At 37.0% G+C, this 27,448-nt stretch overlaps 4 protein-coding genes across 8 annotated transcripts; 1 reads left to right on the top strand and 3 right to left on the bottom strand.

Annotated features, from left to right (window-relative positions):
• Positions 1 to 2,699: 2,699 nt before the first annotated feature.
• On the bottom strand, positions 2,700 to 6,312 carry LOC132176672 (malate synthase, glyoxysomal). The gene is made up of 4 exons (XM_059588943.1): positions 5,830 to 6,312; positions 4,561 to 4,886; positions 3,756 to 4,086; positions 2,700 to 3,445 (listed from the first exon to the last, which is right to left on the bottom strand). The coding sequence occupies exons 1-4, from the start codon at positions 6,223 to 6,225 to the stop codon at positions 2,789 to 2,791; spliced, it is 1,710 nt and encodes a 569-aa protein (XP_059444926.1). The 5' UTR covers positions 6,226 to 6,312; the 3' UTR covers positions 2,700 to 2,788.
• Positions 6,313 to 9,072: 2,760 nt separating this feature from the next.
• LOC132173670 (cyclin-dependent kinase G-2-like) lies at positions 9,073 to 14,171 on the top strand. Of its 5 annotated transcripts, none has more exons than XR_009439338.1 (7): positions 9,073 to 11,187; positions 11,430 to 11,565; positions 11,651 to 11,736; positions 11,936 to 12,047; positions 12,151 to 12,263; positions 12,367 to 12,466; positions 12,908 to 14,171. XR_009439338.1 is itself a non-coding variant. In XM_059585234.1 (5 exons), exons 1-5 carry the CDS (start codon positions 9,674 to 9,676, stop codon positions 12,256 to 12,258), a joined length of 1,956 nt encoding a protein of 651 aa, XP_059441217.1. In that variant the 5' UTR covers positions 9,073 to 9,673; the 3' UTR covers positions 12,259 to 12,622. The 5 variants fall into 5 exon arrangements, 1 of the variants encoding a protein (XP_059441217.1); XR_009439336.1 differs by having other exon boundaries at positions 12,151 to 12,466; positions 12,908 to 12,992; positions 13,476 to 14,171; XR_009439337.1 differs by having other exon boundaries at positions 12,151 to 12,466; positions 12,908 to 13,757; positions 13,913 to 14,171.
• Positions 14,172 to 15,835: 1,664 nt separating this feature from the next.
• On the bottom strand, positions 15,836 to 19,048 carry LOC132175906 (uncharacterized). The gene is made up of 4 exons (XM_059587996.1): positions 18,570 to 19,048; positions 17,658 to 18,089; positions 16,620 to 16,926; positions 15,836 to 16,258 (listed from the first exon to the last, which is right to left on the bottom strand). Exons 1-4 carry the CDS (start codon positions 19,005 to 19,007, stop codon positions 16,116 to 16,118), a joined length of 1,320 nt encoding a protein of 439 aa, XP_059443979.1. The 5' UTR covers positions 19,008 to 19,048; the 3' UTR covers positions 15,836 to 16,115.
• A 2,356-nt stretch (positions 19,049 to 21,404) lies between these two features.
• On the bottom strand, positions 21,405 to 24,519 carry LOC132174901 (4-coumarate--CoA ligase-like 9). Its single transcript, XM_059586643.1, has 6 exons — positions 23,347 to 24,519; positions 22,844 to 23,033; positions 22,538 to 22,683; positions 22,390 to 22,457; positions 22,099 to 22,201; positions 21,405 to 21,695 (listed from the first exon to the last, which is right to left on the bottom strand). Exons 1-6 carry the CDS (start codon positions 24,409 to 24,411, stop codon positions 21,570 to 21,572), a joined length of 1,698 nt encoding a protein of 565 aa, XP_059442626.1. The 5' UTR covers positions 24,412 to 24,519; the 3' UTR covers positions 21,405 to 21,569.
• Positions 24,520 to 27,448: the final 2,929 nt, after the last annotated feature.

The raw sequence follows: 27,448 nt of genomic DNA, 5'->3' as shown, positions 1-27,448 counted from the left end.
ATATTGTTCTCTTTATTGACATATCACATGAAAGTTGATTATGACTTGTTTCAATTGCCAATTCGACAAGACCACCTTCGTGTCTATTGTTTTGGAATATGCATGTAGTACCAATGGAGTTTCCAGAAAAAAGAAAATGTACCAATAGAGTTAGGTCACCTTCTAGATATTTAAGCTTCCACATTTCCCACGTATATGTATTGTGATCCACTTATGACCACTATTTCTTTAATTATTTATTGATCACCTCAACTTAATTAATGTTTTTATCTCATAATTATTTTATTTTATTAAGAGAAATTATTGGTGTCAATAATTTGTCAATATTTTTCTCAAATACTTTTTCTAAAAATTTGAACATGAATATTTTAAATATTTTAAAAAAAAAATTAAAAATTTTATATAAATATTGAAGGACAAAATGTTACAAATGATTTTTGAAAATATGATAAATATAATTTATTTTCATAACTATAATATAATTACGGGGCTTAATTTCCATTCGTCTATATATCGCCACGCGTAATCCGAAGTACAATCGCTATTTGACGCTTTAATGATTTGCATAATGTCTTTCATAAGATCGATAATGATGGGCAGAGTGTATATTATATATGTAATTTAATAAAGCGTATCTTGTAAGAAATCTTTTCATTGTGGCTTGCATCTCTACCGTCCATTTGGCTACTCTATAAACCAGATCGAACTTTTTGATTACGACAACAACTTTGGGGAAAAAATGTGAGGTCATTGATTTTAGGAAATCACTGGGCTAGAAGGGACCGGTAGGATTCCAATTCATGTGTTTTCTATGCAATACAAAAGGAGAAACTTTGAGGGGTTCCGATCTGTAACATTACTATAAAAAAAATATTACCATATTGGTCTCTTGCTTATAGTAGAAGGTTTTAAGCCTATATTTAGTCAAAAGTTAACCGGCAATGTTGGAACACCCTCCTTGATTTGAGCTTTCTCCAGCCAATGGTATATCAACACATGAAAGCAAATAATTAATTAAATTGCCCTTTGGCATTATTATATTTGAGAATAGTACTATTATCTATCACTGCTTTCAATAATTCCATCTTTGCTTAAGTTGGATACAAATGATGGGTTTTGTGACACCTGTCGTGTAGGCACCAGCCACGCACTAGTAGGCTAGTAGCCTGGTATAGCTCTTGGATGGGGATCTGCTGAGAAGTTTTCCATAATTTTTTTATTTATTTATTTTTATTCTTTTGTTAATCTCAACCGCCAAATGTTATTCAACGGCTACAAGCATGTCATGTGTCACACTAAAGAGAAAATAATAAAATATTATTTAAATTTAAAAAATAAATATAAACTAAAACAATAAACAAATAAATAAATTATTAAAAAAGATGGCGTGGCCAGCCACCCCATCTCAGCTTAGGACGTGGCCCAAGGGCTGGTTGGGGGTGGCTATAGGGGGTAGTTCGGCCACCCCAAGAACTGGCCCCATGGCCCTTAAGCCACCCTCGAGGCCAAACCCTTTTTATTTTTTTATTTATTTTTTATTTTTTTATTTTTTATGGGTTTGGCTCTAGGGGGTGGCCGGAGCACCCCAACTGGCCACCCCTTAGGGCCAAACCTATTTATTTATTTATTATTTTTTTTTTTTTTTTGCCCTAGGCTGTGACTGAACCACCTATTAGGGCCATGAGGGTGGCTTTGGCCACTCCCAGGCTGAGATAGGGTGGCCGAATCACCCCATTTTTTTTAATATTTTATTTTATTTTATTTATTTATTTATTATTTTAGTTTATATTTATTTTTTAAATTTAAATAATATATATATATTTTTAGTGGCATGTCACTAGCCGTTGGATAACATTGGACGGTTGAGGTTAACAAAAAAACTTCTTGGCAATTCCCCAGTTATTGCTGGGGATCCCGATCCATAGCTCTTATTTCTTACTTGAGTAAGGTTTGAAATTATACTTTTACTTATCAATTTTGTTTTTATCATTTTTAATTAAGGGCGAATTCGTGTCGACTCAACAAAGATATACACAAAATAAATTACATAATATAATGAAAAGAAGTATTTCTATTATTTTATTATTATGTAACTTATTGAGATAAGAGTTATAATAACTCAAGAAACAAAAAACTTAAGAGTTAAGACTTACAATAACTCAAGAGATCAGAGTTACAAATGATAAATTAACTTTATTGTTGTAAATGTAAAAGTAGAAAATACTACTATAACGTTCATATTCTTTCTCTATAAATAAAGTATTGTACACAATTAAAAATATCAAGAAAAAATATAATCATAAAAAGGCTTTGATGTATATATGTAGGCCATAGGCCGTACCACTTTAATTCTCTAACTCTTTCTTCATTGTTCTCATTTCTCTTCTCTAAATTATAAATTCTAATATAGCTTAATTCATGCTATTCATTTTGAAGGATACTCATGTACATATTATTGAACTTTGTAAACTCTGTTACAAGAGATACAACAGCTTATCAGGAGAGATTCAAAATTTTGCTTTATTCTTATATTGGATTGATTCATGGTTTGTGCTTTTCTTGTGCTGAAGTTTCAGTTTGTTTTGAGCGGTTCTTGTTTGGATGAGATGATCCAACAGAAACATCTTTTGACATACATATATGAACTGTCTTTATGTGATCTTTTAGTACAGATAGAAGCAAGAACATCATGAAACAGCTATGGAAATGGGAAGGAATTATTATTTAGTAGTAGCAAGGCAGGACAAACACCATATCAAACAACGAAAGGAGATTTGAGTGAACCGGTTCAGAGCCTGGATGATCTTTTGGGGTGATGTATCACAATGTGATTATAAGCATCTAGAGTAAGAAAATCATCCAGTGTTGGGGCTGTGCACTGCCTGGTGAATATCTTGCAAGCCTCCTTGTACATTCCCTTCTTAAACTTCTCTTTACCAACCTCTCCTTCAATCCTAGCCATCTCTTCTTCCACCACTCTCCCAAAGAGTTCCTTGGTCACCTTCACCCCAAGCCCATCTCCATCCAATTCCACTCCATATTTCAACCATTGCCAGTTCTGAACCCTGCTAATCTCAGCAGTTGCAGCATCTTCCATGAGGTTGTAAAGAGGCACCGAACCTGATCCGGTAAGCCATGCCGCCAAATACTGGATTCCAACCCGGGTATTGAGCCGGAGACCTTCCATGCTGCGCACTCCTCTAGGCCTTTGCAAGAGGTCGTCTTCAGTCAGTGCGGCCGCGTCTTCACGCTTCATTGTTTGAATCTGGTTCGGTGCATTTCCCATGTTGTTGGTAAAGACTTCCATGCAGACTGGGATCAGTCCAGGGTGGGCTGCCCAGGTTCCATCATGCCCTGCCTTCACTTCTCTTAGCTTGTCCTTTTTCACCAGATCCAATGCTGCCTCATTTGCTGCTGCATCATTTCTAATAGGAATTTGTGCTGCCTGTTCAAGAAGTAAAAGATTAATGGAGCTTTAATTTTTCAAACCAACTGCAACCAGGAAATTCTCAAAGTATATACAGAGCTACACAGAGGAGGATAACAATGTTAGAATATAAATTAAATGATTAAATTGATCAATTCTATCAAGTTTAAGATTTTAGAATGAGTAGTGATTTAACGTGGTATTTTGAGTTAGAATTTTGTCATGTCATTCTCATCAAATTTCAATTAAATATTACACACGCACGTGAGAGAGTTTTTTATCTGCTTAGACTTTTGAGATAATTGGTAATTTAACAAAAGATACATACCATGCCGCCCATGGCATGCGCACGACGCCTGTGGCAGGTCCTAATGAGGAGCTCAGAATAGCTCTTCATGAAGTGCTGAGTCATGCCAACTAGAACCCTGTCTGGTAGCAGGCGATCCGGATGAGCCTGGAAAGTCTTGACATAGCTGAAGATGTAATCCCATCTTCCACAGTTCAAACCCACAGAGTGATCCCTCAGCTCATACAGGATTTCATCCATTTGAAAGACAGCCGGAAGTGTTTCAATTAGAACAGTGCCCCTGATGCTTCCTCTTTCTATCCCTGCCATCTTCTCTGCCCTCTCAAACACGCTGTTCCATATTTTTGCTTCCCTGCCAATAAGAGAGAGCTTGTTTCAAAGCTGTTTTTCAAAGTTATAGATATTAAACTTGTTAAAATATTAATTAAAGTTATTATTTCCTATCAATTTAAGTTTTTAGAAGAAATTGTGATTTAATATTATATCATAGCAAAGTCTCGAGTTTCAACCTCAACTCTACATTTTACATACCCACTATTCGATTAAACTTTTAAAATAATGATTGATTTAAAAGACGGCAACTAGAACAACTATTTTAAGCTGTTTTCCAAAGCTAAAAATGGAAGTTGAAAGCATTTTGCTGTATTAAATACTTGCTTCTCTGTTTTTAGTTATCCCTAGGACAAGTACATGAATGACTTCATTGTTGAAATTGAATGAAGTTCTGAAATGGGAATATGCATGATTTGAATATGGCATGGTCTGGCTTTGCAATTCGTTGATATGTCTCAGCAACTTTCAACTGTTTTTGTAACTCCTTAATTACCTTGAGTGCTCCATTTTAGGGAGATAGAAGAAAGGCCCAAACCCAGCACCTTGGGTCCGGCGGAATGCTGCATAGCTGTGGTAAAAGTAGAGGCCAAAGTCCACAAGGCAACCGGTTGCAGGCTCGCCATCAATGAGAATGTGTGCCTCCGGTAGGTGCCAGCCTCTCGGGCGGACAAAAAGCTTGGCGGTCTGATCATTCAGCTTGTAGACCCTGTTCCTGGCCTTGTCATGGAAGCTTATAGTCCCATCCACAGCATCCTTCAAGTTTACTTGGCCTCTCATGAGATTCTCCCAACTTGGTGACAGTGCATCTTCAAAATCAGCCTATGGAGACAGACAACAGCTCAATTCTCAGTTCATATTGCTTTAGCAGAGTACAATTTTTATGTATTTGGGATAAATTCTACCAAAGTTAAGGCTCCTATATATTATGCTACCAAGATGGGTAAGTTTATAAATGGTCTCACTCCTTATGAAATTTCAGTGAAGGGATCGGATTCCCATCAACTTCTTAGAAAGTTTATAAATGGTCTCACCCTTTATGAAACTCAAGTTTAAGGGACCTATATTCCCTACAATTTTTTTCCTAACAATCTGAAGAAAAAATGTAAAAGAGTCTTTATAGAGTACCCTACCCACACATGTAGAAGGGCGACTCGAGACCTATTTGAATAGATGAGCCCCAATTGTTAGCAATATGCCCCAATTGTTAGCAATATGAGCACAAAATATAAGACAGTCCTTATATAGGCCCACCTGTCCAACGGGTAGAAGGGCTATTTGAAACCTATCTATTTAAATAGGTGAGCATCATACAAACTATATGAGAGCAATTGGACAACAAAATTACTAGGAATAGTTAAAATTGAGACACAAAGAACACGTCCAGACCCAAACGGGGTCTAGTTACTAAAACTGAAAATTGTTAAAAATAGATACATGTAATAGTAAAAGAGCAAGTCCTATATTGAATAATTAATAATCATAAATTTGAATAATTAATATAATTTTATTGGGTGTATCGTATTTCCTCAAAACTATATGCACAAAATTCTTCATATATATATATATATAATAAGATTTTATCAACAAACTTTTACTTTTACAATATGACGTGGCACAATATTATTGAAAATAACGTAAATTTAAATTTTAAGAAACTTAATTATATTATGCCATATCATATAGTAAAATTTTTTTGTAAAATTTGTTTATAAGCTTGAGAAATGATAGCACCAGAAAGTTGTAATACATGAAACATATATACCATGAAAACTTTAGCACCAGAGTTGAGGGCATTGATGATCATCTTCCTCTCCACAGGTCCCGTAATCTCCACCCTCCGATCAACAACAGACGGCGGGACAGGCGCACACGTCCATTCCCCTTCCCTCACGCACCTTGTGGCAGGATCAAACCCCGGCACTGCACCCTCATTGTGCCTCCTCTTAGCTTCCCTGCGACACTCCAACGCATACTTCACATGGTTTCGAAACTCCCTCTGCAAATCCACCACAAACTGCAGAGCATCCACGGTCAGGATCTTCGCAAACTCCTCATCATAGCGCCCCCTGATGTCCACTCCTTCAGGCACATCGTAGCCGCCCGTGACACCCTTCTCAGCCATGGGCGTGGAATTGCCGTATGTCCCAAGGTCCATCATCTTCTTCTTCTTTTTCTTCCTCTGCACAAAAATGTACAATTGTTTGTGTGATTTTAGAGTGAAGGGTAGCGTGAGATATATATAGAAAGAAAAGTGAGAGTTGGGGATGAGCATGTATGGCGTTATCGGTTATGGGCTATATTGGAGTGCATGGATCTTTGTGCGTAAGATGATCAGGTGTGACGCAAGTATTGTAGATGAACGGCGAGGATAAGGCGGGTCATGTTGATTCTTGTGCCTGCCTCGGGAGGTGCGCATCGTTGCCATTCGGTGGATTACTGGGACACTGACACGTGTCCATGCATGAGAATAACCTATGTGTAATTGCCATGCATCAATCTATAATTCGAAAAACTAAATGAAGAACCCAAAAAATAGAAAAAGAAAAAAAGATAGGCGTATATAAAAGGAAACTGTTAGGTATTTTTTTGTCTTGTCCTATTCTAGGCGGATATTATTTTCTAAAAATTAAGTGAGAAAAATAAGTGTCACTTTCTTTTTTATTTTTTTAAAAAATAATATTCACTTTAGACCAAAAAAATTCTAGAAAAACAAATAATATTTTCGTATATAAAAACATGGAAAACCTTTGATTAGGATGTGCTTAAAAAAATAAATAAAAAAAAAGCATTTTAAAAACCTATTTTTATAGCATTCAATAAAGATTTGACATGAAAGCTAAAAGCACCAAATGCAAATAAGGACTTAATTTCTTGAGCAGTCCTCCAAGAAAAAACTCACGTCCAACAGTTTGCAAAGTATCACCCATAGTTGCTCGGCTTGTAGTAGGGGTGGCAAAATGGGTTGGCGGGTCAACCCGAACACAACCTGGTTAATCCGTTACCTGATTAGCCTCAACTCAAATACGGACGCGGCATGAAAAATAATTAAGTAATTTGACACGTTTGAATGAAAAGTGATGTAATAATAATATCATTGGTTTAATTGTTTTTTAGATTAGTAAATTAACAAATTTTCACAGCAAAAACATTCACAACGTAATAAAAACAAAAAATTTTTAATTGTCTATTAGAGTAACAAATTGGCATTCAATAAAAACATTCACAAATATTAGCAATTATCAACTCCATCATAGCAAATAGCAAATTAAGTTCAAACTATAAAGTTTACATGGTATATGACTTGGGAATTGTCTATTTAAATAACAACTTCATCTCTTTGAATTAAACTCATAACACCAAATCACTTACCAATTAAGGTAAAACCATATTAAAAAAAAGATAGTACAAAGGAACTTACAAAAACAAAGTAATAAAGAAAACAGAAACAAAACTCCATCATATCATCATCGTTACTTCTTTAGCTTTAGGTTTAGGTTTTTTTTTTTTGGTAGTGACTTGCCAAAAACAAAAATTATCGGGTCTTAAACGGTCTCAAACCATGTAACTTCGTGTCATGTTCATATTGGGTTCGTGAGTTGTGTCAAAATTGATAGCCTTAGCTTGTAGACCCACGATTGCTCACCGTGTGCAATGTATGCACACGATTCATAGAGTGTCACCTATACAACTACAAGGGTTTCGAAATTTCTGAGGACATTCTTGGAACATGATGTTTTATGGTTCATGAAAGTTGATCTACTGAAACTCTCTTGGAAAAGTGTCATTGGGATCCATCAATATTCACCGTCAAAATCTGTCGCCAAAAAATATTACCCATTTTTCCAATCAAAGCAAAACTCATTTTCTAAAGAGAGAAAATAGAGAGAGAAAAGACACGAAACTTAAACTGAAAGACGATGGCTTTAGGTGGATTTCAGAGGCATTGGGTTGAGGAGGTGGTGGGTTTTTTACTTTTTTAAGACAAGATCTGTGGGTCTCTACTCTCTTGAAAGGGGAAAACCAGAAAACTAAAATTTTGTCTATTGGTATTTTTTATTTTTTAAACAAATTTTAAGAATAAGATTACTTGTTTGTTTCATGTTTATTGCATTTAATGGTTTTAGATGATGTGCCAATATGGCAATATCTCATAAGAAGTTATAACAATAAGGTATTACGGTTCATCCAGATAGAAGATGCTCTCTAAAAATAGGTATATATTTTTAATATAAACTCCACAAAATAAACAAATTTTCCCTCCATAAAAACACTTTTCAAATAGAAATTTGGCAAAAAAACACTTTTCATCCACTACGGAAACACTTCATACATAAAAACATTTTTTAAAATTAAAAACAAAAATACTAGCAACATAGCCGATATTTCCTGGACTTATACAGTTTATACAGCTCAAATTACCATGTTAGCGAGCGTGAAACTCAATATAGTCTCAACAATTTTTATTTTTATTTTTATTATTTATCATTAGATAATCCGTAATTTTTTTTAATAATTTAATTTGTCATATTAAGCTATATGGTAAGATGATAAAATTTAAACTAACTAAATGACTATTAAAATCTTAATAATTCCATATTAAAGTCATACATAAAATTTAAAAGATCTTAATATAGTTATATAGGACAAAGTTTTCACCAAATTCAGCTGGAGGAAATTTTTGTAATGCAGTCTATTATATATATATATATAAAAGACATGTAACAATGAGAGTTACATGTTCTATTAAAAAAACACATGCATTTTAAATACACGTTAATTTTGTAGAATGTGATTTGAGAAAATTCTTCAAACCCAATTTAGAGGAAAATTTTGTCCCATATAATAAGGTCGAATTTCTTTTTGGGCTTGAGTTAAACATGTCATGTTTCCATTTATAGGGCCTCAAAATTCCCTAGCCCAAGAGGAATTCCTAAGCCCAAAAGGGTAGCATTGATACCAAGCCGCCGCCTCTATAGCGAGTATATAAGCCACGGTCAAAGAATATCTGAACCACAAAACGCGTTTACGAACACACGAAGAACCCTCTGAGGCTGTGTTTGAATCGCCGACTCTCTTTCTATCTCTCTCTCCGATCTCCGTCGTAGCTACTCCGATTCTCTCTGGTTTCTCTCACCGGTAAGGCCTTTCGATTACCTGTGAATTTCTCAGGGCGACGCTACCAAATAAAAGCACGAAATTGATTTCTAGGGTTTCGTTCGTGCCCTGACTCGTTAGCTGGAATCTCCGATTTGTCTGCCTAATTCTGATATCTGTTACTTAATTTCACGAATTGTTGATCGTGCGTGTACTGATTTTCATATACAGTCTCTGTTCATTCTATCTATTACATGCTTTAAAGAAAAATTCAAGAAATTGAATTGTTGCTTTGGGGTTAGGATTGGTTAGGGTTTCATAGTATTAAAGTGAATACAAAAAGAATAAAATTGTTGATTTTGGTTATTGGTTTGTATTCTGGAATTGTTGATTTGTGGGTGGGTTAGGGTTTGGGCAGTTGGAATCTTTTTTGAGTCTGGTCAGGCTTTGTGTTTCTTATTTTTTGCTTGAGTTTTTTATATTGATTGAGAAGAGTTGTGGTTGTGAATCACATGGCGGCAGGGGGAGTTGATGTTTCAAGGACAAGGGAATTTTATAAGCATTCCAAAAGAGAGCATGATTATTACAGGAATGGTTCCTCTGTTGTGGAATTCGGTAGGGACTGTGATCGTGGTGCCAGACATAATAATGAATACCGTTATTCATCGAAAGCTCGCGATTCAGGGTCTAGAAGAGGTGTGTTTGGTAGTAGAACCGGACAGAGAAAGCATGATGAGTTGTCTAGAGTTAATGAAGTCACAGATTACGAAGATGGGGTTCAGGTACCTCCAGAGAAAAAGAGGAAGTTCTCGCCAATTGTATGGGATAGAAAAGAAAAGGATGTGAGGATATCATCTAAAAACAGAGTTGTTCCAGTTACTCTGCTGTCTCCTCCTTGTCAGTCTGCAGCTAGTTTGGATGGTGTGGCATTTGATGATGTTTCAAATGTGGGTATTTTGAAGCCTGCTGTCTCAGGAGATGAGATTCTGGGATTGGAGAGTTCGGCAAATAAGCCTGCTGTGACGGATGTGTTTGTCGGTGTTTCTAAATTCAGTTCTCGAGCAGATTTGTCTCCCTTGTTGCCTTCGGAGCAATTTAAGGATGCTGACTTTGGACATGACTGTGTGGAAGAGGATGAGTTTGCTCAAGCACGGAATATCACAATGTCAAGGTGGGCATCTGACTGTGATTCTCCGAAGGACTTGTCTGTTGGCGAAGATTTTCCTGACAAAAGGAGGTCGAGTCTTGAGAGTGGGGAGATTCAAATAGAAAGCTCAGGAGGTGGTAGGGCTAGGTCATCTGGCTCTAATGGAGAAGGTCACTCTTTGGTACACGTTAGTGGAGATGCATTTTGTGAAAATGAGTTTTCAGACGATTATATGGATGTTGATGGCAAACAAGATGCTGGTTTTAGCCGGTCAGAATCAGACTCAGAGGACAGCGGTGATTCCCATCAGATTGAAAAGTCTAGCATCGGTACCCAAAGAAGCATAAACATGCTTCAGGGTTGCAGAAGTGTGTATGAGTTTGAAATGATTAACAAAATAAACGAAGGAACTTATGGTATTGTGTATAAAGCCAAGGATAAGAAGACAGGGCAAATTGTGGCCTTGAAGAAGGTGAAGATGGGTATAGAAAAGGAAGGTGGTTTCCCTTTGTCATCTTTGAGGGAAATAAATATTCTCTCTTCTTTTAATCACCCTTCTGTTGTTGGTGTTAAAGAAGTTGTCTTGGATGACTTTGGTACTGTTTTCATGGTTATGGAGTACATGGAATATGACCTCAGGGCCCTAGTGGAGGTGATGAAACAGCCTTTTAGCATAAGCGAGGTTAAGTGCTTGATGCTACAGCTTTTGGAGGGTGTCAAGTATCTTCATGAAAATTGGGTGCTTCATAGAGATTTGAAGACATCAAACCTTCTTGTGAGCAAGGAGGGTGAGTTGAAAATTTGCGACTTCGGGTTGTCTCGCCAGTATGGAAGCCCTTTGAAGCCATATACACCTGTTGTGGTCACCCTTTGGTACAGGTGAGCTTCTGTTTTGATTTAGCAGTCATGATCTTTCTATGTTTAGACTTTTTTGCATGCATGTCAGAAGCTTGCATAGTTGACATAGAAATCTGGTTTTTGTCTGGTTATGATTGTTGCATTATAAGCCCATCTTTTCCCACTTTGGTGTGCTGCTTTTTTTTTTTTTTTAAAAAAAAAAAAAAATTCTTACATATTAGTTTTGGCAACATCAAATAATTGTTTGTTGTTCTCCTCTGCAGAGCACCTGAACTTCTGCTAGGCACAAAGCAGTACTCAACCGCTATTGATATGTGGTCAGTGGGATGTATAATGGCTGAATTGGTGGCAAAGGAACCACTTTTCCCAGGGAAAAATGAAGTAGATCAGCTTGGCAAGGTTATTCCTGCTTCCTATTAGTTACATATGTTTTGTGTGTTATATGTTGGGTTTTCCAGTAACGCAATGGGTTAAAATGTTGCAGATTTTCCAAATTCTTGGTGCACCAAATGAAGAGATTTGGCCTGGATTAAAAAAATTGCCAGGAGTTAGACCAAATATAAAGCAAATGTAAGTATATATCTTTATGCATCTTAATCTTAAATTTAAGTTGTGGCTTTCTTCTTTCTTTGTAATACCCATGTGGCAGTGTTTCCAAAGCTTATTGCTTGGGATGAATCTGCTCAGGCTCTGTGGATTTTATCTACAGGACTTTTTCGTTATCAACATTTTTTCTCTCTTATAGTAATAATTGCTGAATTTGTTTCAGGCATAATCTATTGCGGAAGAAGTTTCCTGCCAGATCCTTCACAGGATCTCCAGTTCTTTCTAATTTGGGATTTGACTTGTTGAACAAACTTTTATCCTATGACCCGGATAAGGTAAATTTTTTTTTTTTTACAAAGCTTTGAATTCAAGTTTGGTTCCACCTAGTAGGAATTTCATGCTCACGAAATTTATGAAAGCCTTTACTTGTCTTTGCAGCGGATAACAGCAGAGGCTGCTCTCAAGCATGACTGGTTTCGTGAGGTTCCTCTTCCCAGATCGGATTTCAAGCTAAATTTTCCTGTTTGGGATGGCCAAGAGAGGTAGCATAGGTAGCTGGCTGCTTGATAGTACCTAATAGAGCAATTTCTCACTTTATGCAATAGAAACTATGTGTCCACCTAATTGTTTGGCATCTGCAAGAATAACAAACAGTCAGGATCCTTTAGAGGAGCAGTGAGAAAGGAGTTGCAATGAAGTTGAATGGTTTACTTGGCCAAGAGCGGTGGATTGATGCATAGTGGCCTTTGGGAAGGTGTGAAATAACAACTAACATTTTTTTTTTTTAATCCACAATCCTTCTCCTCAAGATTTGTTCCAACTGAAACTTGTTGACATATTTTGGGAATACCTCATTGTACATGATGAAACTATGGCTTTAAATATTAATACAGTATCTTTTTTACCCCTACTGCTTCTTCTTCTCACTCTTCTCTTTAGTTATGTTTTTGTTAATGATTGTGATGTTCGCTTCCTTTGGTAAAAATTCCATATGATTTAGTAAACAGGTAAATGGCATCTAGTATCCAGTATCCACTACTACTGTAAAGATTTTCAAATAAGTATGTTGTGTTGAGATGCAATCTCTGTGCCCTTAGCTTTCCAAATAAATAAAAATTACATAAATAGTAAATATGTTTTCAAAATTGATTGTACTTGATGTAATTGACATGGAATATTTTTATGTGGTCTGTAGAGGTATAACCAGGTGGGTGAGTAAGTTGTGACCTCTTGGATGTGGAAGAGAAGTCTTCAGAACCTAGTTAACACAGCTGAAGCAGGTTACCATATTATGTTTCTGTTCAAAATTGTCTTATCATTGCATTTTCAACCCTTGCATATTTCACATGGCGTATGGTTGATAGGGAAGAAGGCAAGGTAAATTTACCAATGCTTCTGTCAAGTGTTGATTTTGTTTGGTGCTCTGGTTGCAGTATGCATGTATAACAGTGATCTCAGCATTTTCTAGGTTATTGTTTGCTTCACTGCCAATAAAAAGAAAAGATTCCAGTTTTCTTCCTGCATCCTCTAATATATTGATAATGATAGAGACCATGTCTCATCAAGTGGAAGTCACTAGATCGAATCTCTCATCTCCCTTCCTTTCTTTTGTGTGGACATGTCTCTTCCATGATGCTTATCCTATACACGATTGTTGTCATTCACATCTCTTTTTTATTTTATTTTTTAACTTGACGGAGTATGATTTTATTATATCCCTACTTATTGACTAGTGTTTCTGTCTATGTAAATCTATGAGTTAGGAACTAATCACTTGATCTGGTAACAACGGTGCCTTTGACATACAAACCGAGGTATGTATCTCGTCCTGTAACTATATCCTTCGGGCAAGCAATTGGCTGGTATGTTCATAACTTTCTTGCTGGAGTGCTTATGGCATATTGTACAGTATGTTTCTATTTCAACTGCGTCTTTACATTTTGCTTACTATCAAAAGCTTTCCTGATAAATTATTCTCGAAAGAACTATTCTCTTTGAAGGGAGTCCACTGATCTCTGGGAGCATCCCAATTTTCTGTGTTGATGGTAAGTTATTTGCTGAATGGTTTGATGCTTTTTAAGAATTGAATTAAATGGCCGAGGCCTTTCCAGCAAACAGTCACCATCACGAATTGTCACCACAAGATCCTTCTTACGCAGTCTAACTCGTTTTTGGCCGTGTAACGCTCTATTGTCTCTAGTTTCCCAATCAAAGCAGCACAATTTGGGGGCGGGTTGCAGATGATGATGATGGTGGTTATTATGATCATGATATGTAGGTCCAAGGTTTTTATGATTGACGATGTTATTTATTTATTTATTTTTATTACTTAGTTACACGCCCACTTGGTGGGGCTTGAACTCACGACATCACTCAAAAAATGGTGATAAATTCTTCATTCTTCAAGATTGAGATAAAGGTAACTTTATCACATTTGACCAACAATTTTGGAATCCCTATCCCTACTATCTCATTCTCATTTGTGCAATCAATTCATGTTTGTTCTATATACATGGAATTTACCATCAATCTAGAGGGGAGCAGCCACGCGTGAACAAATGAATTCAAAGAAGGAAAAAAGAAAAAGAAAAAAGGCCACTTCACTCTGCATAAATATAAGCTCGACCTTATTTCACCTCCAAAACATAATTTTAATACTTGCATTTTTGCAAGGGAATACCTTTAATTAGGATGGGTTGTAAAAGCTCACTTTTAGAGCCTCTAGTAAGAAGCAGACAATCTAAAAATACTAGGTACAATATAAATAAAATAGATAAGAAAACACTAAATAGGTGCTCCTGTGTCTAGATAAATAAAAGAACAAAAAGAAACCTATTTTCACTTGTTCATCCCGCGTATCTTGCTCCTTTGTGTGTGTGGCTACAGGTTACCGAGGTGAGGTAGCCTGAACGGGGAAGAGAGAGGTGCCGCTTCTTGGATGGTGGGCTAATGCTGGAGATGACCAGTAGGTGGTTGCGGGGTTGTTTGTGGGTGGTGGCGCGTCTGGGTTGTGGTCTGGCGGAGGTGAAGGTCGTCTGAGCTGTGCGACGGTGCTGGGATGCCGGATCTGGCCGTAATGACAGGCTGAGGTCGACGTCTGACTGAAGCGGCAAGGGCTCCCCTGGAGTGGCTGGCACGACTGAGGTGGACGGTGGCCTAGATGTGGGTTCAGTGTTTAGGACTTTTCTGACTGGGTTTGGTGTTTGGATTTGCTGTGGGTTTTTTGATAGTGTGTTATGATGTGTCTATTTTATAGTGGTGGCTGTAAAAAGGAGATTTTACAGCCCCTCGTAATAGTACGGACTCTCTTTTTGCAAATACAAGGGAAAGAAAAACCATGAAGAATTAATTCAATACAACGACAGCACAATACAGTCCAATCCACAAGGAATTCAGTGTAAAATTCGTGCACAACCCATGATGCAAAATTGATATACATAGTGAATTTAAAAACTCATTTTTGAAAACATTTCAAAATCAAATAATGGATTGAGATTAACTTCCACTTATTAACACTTAAAAAGGATTCCGTCAATTCCATAAAGTTGAAAGAAAAGTTGTTCAGTCAACATATTATATGCCTTTAAAGTCATTAACTTGGGAAAGATATTGTCTCTATGATGTAAAGAATCACCCCCACTAGAGTTCGGTTGTTGAAGTACTCAGGAATCCTGTAAATAGCTTTGACATCTCTAATTGTAATGATTCAAATGGGGCCAACTATTATTGTTGTCTTCCTCTTCCAAGAATAGCAATCAATCCACGAAAATTAATGGAGACCAAATCTATGAAATCTCTCTTCTATTGAATTGATTGTTTACACGTGATGGGAGGCTCTCCAATTGGAGGGGAGTCACTCCCAATGGGGAGGCCCTTTTGTAGTAATTCATCATGTTTCTCTAGTACTCGTAGTTATGCTCTTACTACAGTGATTAGTCCTCAGCTGCGATTTACTAGTGTCATTTTGGAACTATATACATTTGTAACTCCCACACAAGATTGTATGTTTCCTGTTCTTTATAGGGAAAGTTCTTTTGGGTTCTTGACATGGGTAAAATCACATAAAGAATTAAAAACGCAAAATCAGAGATTTATGATTGACATGATTAGAGAGTTAGGGTAAAGTTATTTTGGATTATAAACAGAACTTGGTCAACAAAACTAGCTACAATCAACATCAAGTTTGCGGGTGCACTTCGTTTCTTAAATGGTCTTACACAAGTATTAGTCCAACTGTATAATCCCTCTTTGTGTCAATTATACCTATATTTGAAATCTGGATCAGAGATAGCAACAATACCCAGCAGCAATATAGTTTCCACTCTTGCTGGTGGAATTGGTGCTACTGCTGGTCTTGGAAACAGGAAGGACTGAAGAAAAATGCCTCTGGGTTCCTCACACTGTCATGTGGTAGTGAAAGTTATCGTCTTCCCAAGTACAAAAAGAACGAGCGAGAGTTCGACGAAGAAAATTGTGTTAATCAGCGCCCTATCGATCGTCCATCCGAATATGGTTGCCCCACCAAGGTTGGACTGCATATACAGAACTGCAGAACCAATTGAGCTTGATTAGAACAACTTCATGGGCATGTGTGGAGGATTAGATGATGTTTGTGATATGATAATTCTAGTGGTAAAGGAATATATTGTTGGCTTTAAACATAGCAGAATGACAAAAAGGGAATTCTGCAGCTGAACCTAATTAGTATATTAGGTTGAGCTTTTAAGTACAAGTGACCGAACGGGAAGGGGCGGAACTAGAAATTTAGGTTTAAGGGTAAAAAATTAATTTTAGACGGTAAATATAAGAAAATTTTAAAACTTTGGAGGGCTAACGCCCCCACCCATACACCTAGTTTCGCCCCTGGGGATCGTGTTTTGAAATTTGTGCATAGTTTGTTGACGTACCAAAAGCTTGTCTTTTATGATAAGATGACATGCATGAGGCCAATTGAGTATTTGTGGGCACTGGAACAAAATCGATTGAATCCAGATCACTTTCTGAGTAGTTTATAGGCAATGAACCTGCTGGAAAAGCAGCCTCCAAGCTCCCGCCATTGTTTGAACTTCCCCGTTGAGAAGCATCATTGGAGTTGCATGTAACTAAAGCATGCCATCTGCTTGTAACTGATGCAAGACTTAGTGCTCTATGTGAAATCTTTGCAGCTGAATGCAGGCAAATTATGATCCCAAGAAGCTCAACAATGGATAAGACCTGCCATAGCCACGAGTAAGCAGTGTAAGAATGAAGCCCAAGCGATTTTTTGAACTATTACTTAGTTGTTGGGGGATGCTATGGAGCTTCTCCGCACATAAAATGTATGAAATGACAAGAATTATTAGAAGAAAATCTCTTGGTTAAAAAGGTTGCTGAACAATTTGTTTGAGCATCATCACACTTCGAGGTTTCCTATGTCAAAATATAGTGCATTATGAGTGATCCTTCCACATTAGAGACCTTTTAATTAGTCAGAGAGTCTAGTCATATCATAGTCAGAGATGATGATGTTGCCTAGAGGATTTCAGCATCATCTATAAAACAAAACTTGTAACGTGAAAGTGAATGTGTAATGAAAATAGAACAAATGTCCAAGATAGCACAACTTTTTCTTTATCACATTTCTACCAACAATGTTGATGAACTGGGATTCCCTGTTATTAGATTGCCCAAATAACACAGAAATTTGAGCAGCTTAAGATAAGAGAGTTGTGTGGTCCACCTACCCAGTTAGGTGGATCCCGCATCCTAAGGTGTCAGGGATAGGTGAGCCTTGCAACTCAATCTTTTAGACTGATTGAATTTCTGTATTATTTGCAGAACCTAATATCAACAGACAAGCCTCCTCCGGATATGATAATCCGTTTTTGAGCTTAAATATGATATTGGCTAGTTTGAGACATTATGACTCACCACTACCTATGAAGGAACATATTTTCTGCACTTACTGCAAAATTACCGCCATTGGTGAAGTTGATGATTCCACGATTTTCTGTGGTCTCTATAAGAGACACAAATAGAGTAGCTGTCACAAACAAGAACTCCAGAAGCAGAAAAATCCGGAACCTGTGGCTAATTTTAGAAAGATGATGCCTTAGACGAGTGTGTTCCTCTATATATACTGAAACATCTAGATCCCTCTCCAAAAGCTTCCCATAGTTTTCAAAGTGTATTACTTGCAAGTTGCAGACCAAATTGAAAAGAACACCCCCTGATAGATAGATTATGGCTGAATAAGTCCATGATACCATAAAGGCAAAGAATGTAGCAACGGATTGCCACCATGAATAATTGTGCACATATACAGTATGAATCACCTCCCGAGCAGCCCTCAAAAGGAAACATGGTAATAGCCACACTGCCAACAAGCGGAAGAAACCCTGAACAAGAAGAATTCACAATTCAAATATCTATAGACAAAGTTTTCCTTTAAACTAGCTTGAACGAATTTCCTCCAATTTAGTCTATTAAACTAACACGTATTTAAAATACAAGTGAAAATTCCTTCAATAAATTAGTCTAAGACAACTACAACTGTAGACATGTTCAAGGGGGACATTGTCATATGTAGATGGGAAATAGCAGCTTTACAAAAATTCTAAGGTATCTTTGACTTTCCCAGCAGCAATAAACAAATTCAATGGTAGAAAATAATTGTTTTAATATATATACGAAAAAAATACAGAATTCCAATTACCAAGTTCTAGAAGATGTATAATTTGGAAGGCTCTTGGCTGTGTAGCCTGTGTATAACATAAAAATTCAATCTTTGATAATATATATATATATATACCCCTAGAAGCCTAGAAAGAACAAATTTGATATAAAATAAAAAATAAAAGGAGATTTGGGTTGCTCACGTTGATCTTCTGCAAGTATTCCTCACGAAACTGTGCCATGTGGCCATGGTAACGATCCACAAACAGAAACTTTCTCAAACCATACTTGCGAAGATTGCGAGAAATGCAGAGCAGAGAAATGGCTGCCACAAGAGACTGGGAAACCAGAATCTCAAGCTCGAAGCTTTTGATCTCATACTTTTCGCAATCAGAACAAGGAGAGAGCTCGATTGCCAAAAGCGGAAGCGCAACACCCAGAAGAAGAAACGAGACCCATGAGAGAGTGAAGCTCAAAACAGAGTATTGACAGAAGCCAAAGATTCTGAGAAGGGTTTCTAAGCGGTGGAGGGAGCGGTTGAGCGGTGTGTCGTTTAGTTCTTCCTGTTGGTGTGAGTCTAATAGTATGAGCGGGGTTTGGGGTGAAGAGGAGGCTACTGTTTGGTTCTGAAGAACTTCCATAAAGTGAGAGAAATGTGTTATAGAGTGAAAAACTGGTTCTACTTTTCTTGGATTCAAAGGGTGATTGTTTGAAGTACGAAGAGTAATGGGATTCAAAGGAGAGAGAATTGTTGGTGGGTAATGAAGGTGAAAGGTATAGAAAAAGCAACAGATTAACGGTTAGTCGCATTCAATTTTCTTTTATTTATCATAGGGTGGACTGGTGGAGGTTGATGGCTTCAGGGTAATCTTCATGTGGTTGGCTTATGCTTTGATGATTGATGGATAGGCTATAAATTTAATTAGATTTGAAAAAACGCATGCGGCTTTTTATTATTTAGACCCATCATGTGTAGTTCTTAATGGGCAGATGTTATTATGGACACAAGACTTACGCTCAAATATAATAGCTATTTTCGCTCCCTTTTGACTTTTGGAATTTAAAAAAGAAGAAGAAGAAATTCCTTTGTTTTGGGTGAACATTGCAAATAGAGTGTTAATTAGAAGGAATATGTGTATTTTTTTTTTTGAAAAAAGTGTTATGGTAACATAAAATTAAAAATAATTTTGAGTGTTTTGTAAGTGTGTTTTATGTTTGATTGTTTGTTAATGTTTTTAATTTGAAAACATAAATCAAGAGGAAAAGTGAAAAGTAAAATAGTGATAAAAATGGGAAATGCTAGGTGTTCTATTTTCATTTTTGCATCCGAACGCCTAGTTCTTTTGTTCTTAATTTTCATTCTAAGCGTTGGTTTTAGCTCTTTGTTGTTTATTTAATAAAAAAACAACAAAAACACAATAATAATAATAAAAAAAAAGGAAACAGCTACAACAACCGAGGCGAGAGAGGCGAAGTGCACTGGCTAGCGCGTGGTGGACGAAATGGAGCTGTTTTGCGTCGATGGGCAGCTGAGGAGCCGAGGAGTACGGTGGGCCAGGGTGTGGCTGAACGAAACCAGTTGAGGAGACTAGATCTAGATTTGAAAAACCAAATCTAAAGCCTAACTGATTTCGAGGAGGCGAAGAGCGGCGTAGTATGGTGGAGGGTGAACGAAGGCAGCAGCATAAGCAAAGGGATGGCTAGAGCAACTAGACTCGTTGAAAAAACCAAAAAAAGAAATGAACTGAAAAAAGAAAGTAAAAAACAAGAAGGGAAGGGGGAGGAAAGAAGAGGGAAGTAGGGGGGAGGGAAAAGGAGGAGGGAGCTCTTCTTCCTCTTCACAGGTCTGGTTTTTTCTCATAAGTTTCATAAATCACTGTTTATTACTATTTAAATTAAAAAAAAAAAAAAAAAATCACTGTTTTATTCTAAATATTTTTATTTTTTTCCACACGGATCAATTTCTCCTTAAAAAAAAGAAAAAAAAAAAAAGAAAAACGAAATGCCTTTGCCAAACAGGCCACATTCAACTTTTTCTTTTTTCCTCCTTTCGGTGGGGTTTTGTAGATGAATAAGTACGAGGTCGGCGGCTTTCACATCTCCATTCGCTTTGTTGACAAAAGAATTCAACAAAACCAACAAACAGCTTCAAACCTAACGGTCTGTGTCGGGTCAAATTCGGGTTTTTTTCTTCCTTTCTTTCTTTCTTAACCCTAAACAATTTGGGTCTAGTTTGAACATTATCTCTGCTATTTATCTTTCATTTTAGAAGACGTTAATGTCGGTCTCTCCAAAAATTGGAATCTTCATGGGTTAAGCTTAAGCAAGGAAACAGATATCAAATACAAATATGTTGATTAATCGAAAATGGTTGGAGGGGCTTAACAAATTAAATCAGAACCGTTAGATTACCATCACTTTTCAAGCCTTTGTTTTTTAACTATTGGGCCTTCTTTTAAGAAAAAGCTCCTTTAAATGCTAAAAAGGTCACAAAGTTGGGAGTTTAAAGATCTTAGACAAAGTAAAAAAAGTGAACTTATATGAAAGAGTAGGTAAAATGGCATCCAAGCCTCACCTAATTGGCGAGGAACTTAGACAGTCTAAATGAGTTCCACCTGCTCAAATAAATGTTCAGGCTGTCTAAATACCTCACCAATTAGGTGAGACTCGAACGCCCTCTTACACGAGCTACTCGTTCACACAAGACACAACTCATTGCACCCAATTCTAGATAAATGAATTTCCCCACTTGGTGATGTCCTAATAAGTATTCAACCTCCGAAACCACAAACAAACAAAACAGATCGTATCAATGAAACTAGGAAAGCTAGTTTTGTGGAACCGTATGATCGAATGGAGTTATTGTTAGCAACCAATAATAATATGCTAAAATACACGCTGAAAGAAGATTTAGAATTATTGTTAGCATTCAATAATAATAATAATTAAAAAAAAAAAAAAACTCTAATTATGATTCCACAAATAATTTCTTATTTGAAATAAATTACAAAACACTAAATGGCATATGAAATAAAAAAAACCCAGAAAAATGAAATAATATTACAGAAGTTTGAGTTACTCCCTTGGGCTATCTAGTTGGATTGTGATCAGTAGCTGACAAAAACTGATCTATATACACATCCAAGCTTGTCTAGATGATGCCTATAAAGAACACCAAAGCAAAAATCCAACCTAATCATTGATCATAATCTAGCTGAACCAGCAGAAAGAGCATGAGTGACCAGCTCCCTTCTCAAAATTTTTCCCGCAGGAGATTTTGGAATGGAGTTTATAAAAGACACACGTCGTATCTTCTTGTATGGTGCCACCTGCAAGAACAAATGCACCACTTCAGAACACTAACAAATGCAGCAAAATGTCCCTTGCTAATGGTAGAAAAAGCAGGTTATTATTATATTACAGAAGGACTAAAAGATAAGTATGAAATATGTAGTAGATTTAGCCCACAGCTTTTGATTATGGGATTGGGGTACCCCAACAGCAGAGAGTATCAAGTCCATACAAGTGATCCAAAATTGAATTGTATTCTGGAATAAATGAGAGGGTCATATCCTTTTATCTCTCTCTTTCTTTATAAATAATCGAGATATTATAAAGAGAAAAAATGCAACCCAAACACAGGAAATATATAAGAGAAACGCCTAACTAAAAAAAGAACTTGAATACTTGAGGGAGAGGAAAGAGAACTTGAATATGTATCTTGAAGCGCACCTGTTTTGCAATGAAATCTATAACTTGAGCCTCTGTGATATTGCTTCCAGGCTTTCTTACCACAAAAGCCATGGGAATCTGCCCTGCATCTTCATCAGGATACCTGCTTCCAAGATAGCAGACAATGAGAAGAGAGGTAGAACTGGTCCGAAATTTTCATACAAATATAACTCTTGGTGCACCAGTTTAATAGACAACTCCTAAATTTTCACTAGAATGCCACAAAAATCTGAAAAGTTAGGAATATCTATCTTTCCCACATTGGAAGAATACGACAGGCTGCACACTTACGGAATCACAGCAGCATCAGAAATTCCAGGATGGGATAGGAGTAAATGTTCCAACTCTGCTGGAGGAACCTGCAATTTGACATTTAAATGGAGTGAGATGACAAGAGTAATAATATGTTTATAACTTGTAAGAAGGGTTAGGCAATCACCTGATAAGCTTTGTATTTGATAAGTTCCTTTAATCTGTCAACAATGAAGAGGAATCCATCAGAGTCAAAATAACAAAGATCTCCAGTTTTCAGCCACCCCTCTGAATCCAATGTTTCAGCAGTTGCCTTGTCATCTCCTACATAACCTGCAGAGACAACAAGATTCTGTTAATCAAACAAGAAGCATTACAAATGGTCTTAGGAATCATGAAAAAAACAGGTCTCAATTAGAAACGTTGCATGAGTTGAATGTAATAGAATAATGTCGGCAGTAGTACATTGTGAGAAGGTAGCACAGTTGATCACCTTTCATGATTGTTGGCCCTCGCAACCAGAGCTCCCCTTTGTGGCCAGGCGGCAAGGCCTCTCCAGTTACAGGATCAACTATCTTGGCCTCCATATTTTCAGCTAGACGACCCACAGAACCATGCCGCTGGGACTCCTCAATGTCTATCATTCTTGCCGCCCCTCCTCCAGTCTCAGTCAAACCATATCCCTTCAACACAAAGAACAAAAAAAAATATGTCAACAATAATGGAGTAAAGGGCCTTATTTACTGTGTGTTTGAAAGGCTTAAAAATGCGTTTAACACTTAAAAAATCCGTTTGAAAGAAAAATACCCGTTTGGTAAAAAAAATTAAAAACGCTTTGAAGGTCCAACAACAAGCCAAAAAATATCGAAAATGCACTTTTTACAAAAGCTTTAAAGTGTTTTTTTGATAAACTCTATTTCTTAAATAGAATCTCAAACATGCTATTCCCGGGGATGCCTGAAAATTAGTCCGAACTCAAGAGATTTGCTCTAATACCTGCACAATCTCGATGTTGGGGAACTTGGCCGCGAAGCTCTCGGCGACCTCCTTACCGAGTGGAGCGCCGCCGCTGCCGAGCAGCTGGAGAGAGCTGATATCGTACTTTTCGACGAGCTCGGACTTGGCAAGCGCCACGACGAGCGGCGGCGACACCGGCATGTAGTTGACCCGAAATTTCTCGACCGCTCTCAGCATGCTCTCGAAGTCAAACTTCTCCATCAGCACCAGCGTCTCCCCCATTGCAATCGCCCTCACGAGCATGAAGAATCCGAACACGTGGAACAGCGGCAGCGTGAACAGCGACACCGGCTGCGGTTGTTCCTCGCTCTGTTCACCGTTTTGTTTCTGACGCGACTCACTATGGAGCCGAAAAAAACCTTCGATTAGGGCGATTAGATTCCGGTGAGTGAGCAGAACGCCCTTGACTCGCCCGGTGGTTCCGGAGGAGTAGAGAATGGCCGCCGAGTCGGACTGACTCACCTCGACTCGGTCGAATCGGTCCGAGTTAGGACGATTCCTGTTGAGCATTGACAGGAACTCCGGCGAGTCGAGGAGGATAGTGCCGAGGGGGAGAGTCGAAAGCTTGTGCGAAGTAGCTGACGTGGCGAAGGCGATGACCGGGTTACTGAGTTGGACCTGGTGAGCGATCTCCGAGTGGGAGCTGAGTGGGTTGGCTGGCGAGATGGTGACGCCGAGGGCCAAAAGCGCGAAGTAGAGGACGGGCACGTGCAGGGAGCTGGGAGAGAGAATGAAGGCCACGTGGCCTCTGGAGAGAGAGGATGAGGCTGCGAGAGAGGAGGTGAGAGAGTGGATTTGGTCGAGGAAATGAGAGTAGGAGACGTGGCGGCCGGAGGCGGCGTCGATGAGGACGGTGGTGGTGGGCGCGGGTGCAGAGGATTGGGAGCGGAGGAGAGAGAGGGTGTATTGGGTGAGAGAGAGGGGTTGGGAGAGTGGAGGAAGTGGAACCCGCGGGCGGAGGGAGTGGAAGGTCTTGGTATCTGGGCAGAAGCCACTGCGAGGGTCGATCGGATGGCTGAGATTCGTTGTTTCGTCGGCGGCCATTTGGACGGATGGCTGTGGTGTGTGGAGGAGATTGCAGTTGTTGTCTCTCGGGGTCTGTGGGTGGCTCAGAGTGGGAGAGGGAAATAGAGACGTACTTAATATACGTTTGAGTTTGACTTTTTTTCTGTTACTTTTTATTATTTGACTTGTTGTAGGTGAGGCTTTTAATGTGTGGTCGTGGTTGAGAAGGTCTATATATATAGGTCCTGCTGCGCCGAGGCCTAACGTCCGACATATATTAAAAAAAGAAAAAAAATTTATTTAAAATTTTATGAGTTAATATTTAATTTTTAATACCTCAAAATTTATTTTTGGATTCAAAATTAAAATGTAAGAATGAAAAGTTAATCCTTTAAAAATTGTATCATCTAAAATAGATTCGATTATCCTAAATTTAGTATTAATGCCTTAAATTTAGTGTTAATATTTAAAATTTAGTGTTAATATCTCAAATTTAAATTATCCTTTAATATTTATCTTCATCAATTAAAAGCAAATAAACAAAATGTCTAATACTTGACTGCCTCAATTTAGCAACCGAAAATCTCTATTCCTATATATAATTATCAAAGGAAAAATTATCCAATTTGAGATGTCAAATCTCCATTAATTACCTGCCCAAGTTAAACAGTTTTTTATTTTTTTAACGGATAATCTTAATCTCATTTGAAATGGGAAGGAGAAATTTAGTAAAAAGATAAAAATAAAAATAGAGATAAAATTGTCCTACTTTATCTCATCCTTCTGTCTAATCGGCTCCACTTTATTTATTATTATTTTTTTTTTAAGAATGTTTTCGTGAGATTCATCTAGTAAATGTTCTAAATTTTGTGGTTGTGCATTTATCAATCCAATCACGTCATTCGGTGCTTTGACAACTAGCCAAGCAAACCCTATCCCCCTTTAAGTGCCATCAAAAGGGAAGAAGGATCCTCCCTTCTCCTTTATCTTCGTTTTTGTTTTAAATTTTGTTTAGACTTCAACTAAAACAGCATCCAACCTCTTCCACTACTTTAGCCGCCTACTCTACCTCGCTGTTCATTATACTCCTCGATTTGTTGGCTTTGTCAGTTTCTACAAGGGTTCTTATATCAATTTTTTCTAAAGCAAATCTACGTTTTCGCCGCCCTTCCAAGTCCTATACGTGTCATTACACATTATTCATTGGCGCCAACGAGTCCGGTAGACAACATATGCTTTCCCTTCGGTCGGCACATGACAATTGTTGTTTGAAGTAAATCATGTGAATCTCAATCGTTTTTGTGTGAGCTTGCCGTTGCTGTTTGTGAATTTTTGGTTTTGTTTGTTTATGTTGTTCTGGCTTTTGATTTGAGCATGGATAATTTTCGGTGTGAGGGCTTATCTCTTGTGGCCTTTTAAATAAAAGCTTTTGTTGTAGGGATATGATCAACCCATGTTTTAGATTTAGTCTGCTATAAACAAATCTATGTCATAAATGAAGTTTGTATATGAGTGAGATCGGAGGTTATGGATATGATTTGATTGTTAAATTTTTCGATATATCTACGACTTTGTAACCACATAGCTTTTGCCTATGTTCTTAAGAGTTTGATGCTCTATAATGTAAGAACTTCATATTCTAAATCTTTTATGAAATGAGAAGAGATTTACTTTTTAAAAAATAAAAAATAAACCCAATCACGTGAGTTTCACATAAATTTTCTCGTAATAAATTTGCTTAAATTTAAATATTATTAAAGGACTAGCATTCATTTTAGGATGTGAATCTACATGCCTGTAATTTAGATAATTATCATGAGAAGATTTGACTCTAAGTGCTGTAAATTAAAGACACTCAAATTTAACTCTATTCTCTCTTTTATTTTTTCATACACCAAAAGCAAATGCATGTAAAACCCATTTACCTAAATACATTTTGACCCCAAAGTGCTAATTGCTATAGATTAAATTAATCTACGGTTCTATTTATGCCATTTAAAAATCTTAAATGATATAATAATACATTAAATTATCAAATAATTCTTCTGCTTCAATTGACAGGATTCTATTTCATGACGAATGGTTGTTGACCATGTGGTCCGCAAGTTTGACGATTTCTAGTCTAGATATTGTGACGGCGATCTAGCGGTAGCTGTTTTTTATTATTTTTATTATTGTCTTTTTTTGGACTTTACAGAAAGATCAAAGACTTCTTGTTTTACCTTTACAAAAATGTCAAAAATCGACACATTTTTCTAATGTGGTAAGTGGTAACCCCAAATTTCCAAAAACATGTATATTGAATATTTTAGTCGTCGACCGAGTTTTCTTTTAAATTGGGTCAAAAAAATTTCTTTAAACTCAATTTATAAAAATAATATATGTCATTTAAACATATGAGATGCACATATTTTTTTAATAGTAAGAATAAAATTAGAATAAATAATATTAAAACTCATGTGAATCTCACACGTTGTTAAAAAAATAATACATATTATTTTTATAAATTAAGTTGAAAGAAGTTCTCGAACATAATTTGAAGGAAAGCTTTGTCTTTTATGGTTGATCGAAAAGTAATCAAACAAGCATGCCAAGTGTCAACCACAAAAGGGATGTACTTAAAAAAAAACAAAACAAAACAAAAAAACACAAAAGGGTTGTATTATATTGAAACGACACAGTCCAACCGACTCCAACGACAAAAACATGTCAAATCAAATCGATATAATGTGTGGATTGAGATTTCTTATAATAAGTGGTTGATTTTTTATTTTATTTTTAGATAAATAGGATATTATATATAGCAAATCAGATGAGAGACGTGTAGAGTGTAGATCCGCTTGGGCCGCTTGTTTTCCACAATATTTATTACAAGCACTAGTTGGATTAGTTTATCTAGTACTCATCTGCTTTTCAAGCGCTTGATAACTATCTTTCCACTTATATTTCATTGGATCAATTTTTATATGAGTATTTAAAACCCCATTTCCGATTGTTTTGTGAGAAAATTCTCGAGAAAAATAAAATGAGTGATTAAGCATGTTTTGTCGATGCGTTGTCGATTTAGAGGAGGCAA

This window comes from Corylus avellana, chromosome ca3, assembly GCF_901000735.1.
Source record: "Corylus avellana chromosome ca3, CavTom2PMs-1.0".
Taxonomy (NCBI): Eukaryota; Viridiplantae; Streptophyta; class Magnoliopsida; order Fagales; family Betulaceae; genus Corylus; species Corylus avellana.
Note: the sequence above shows the minus strand (reverse complement) of the source record. Positions and strands in the feature narration are given on the sequence as shown.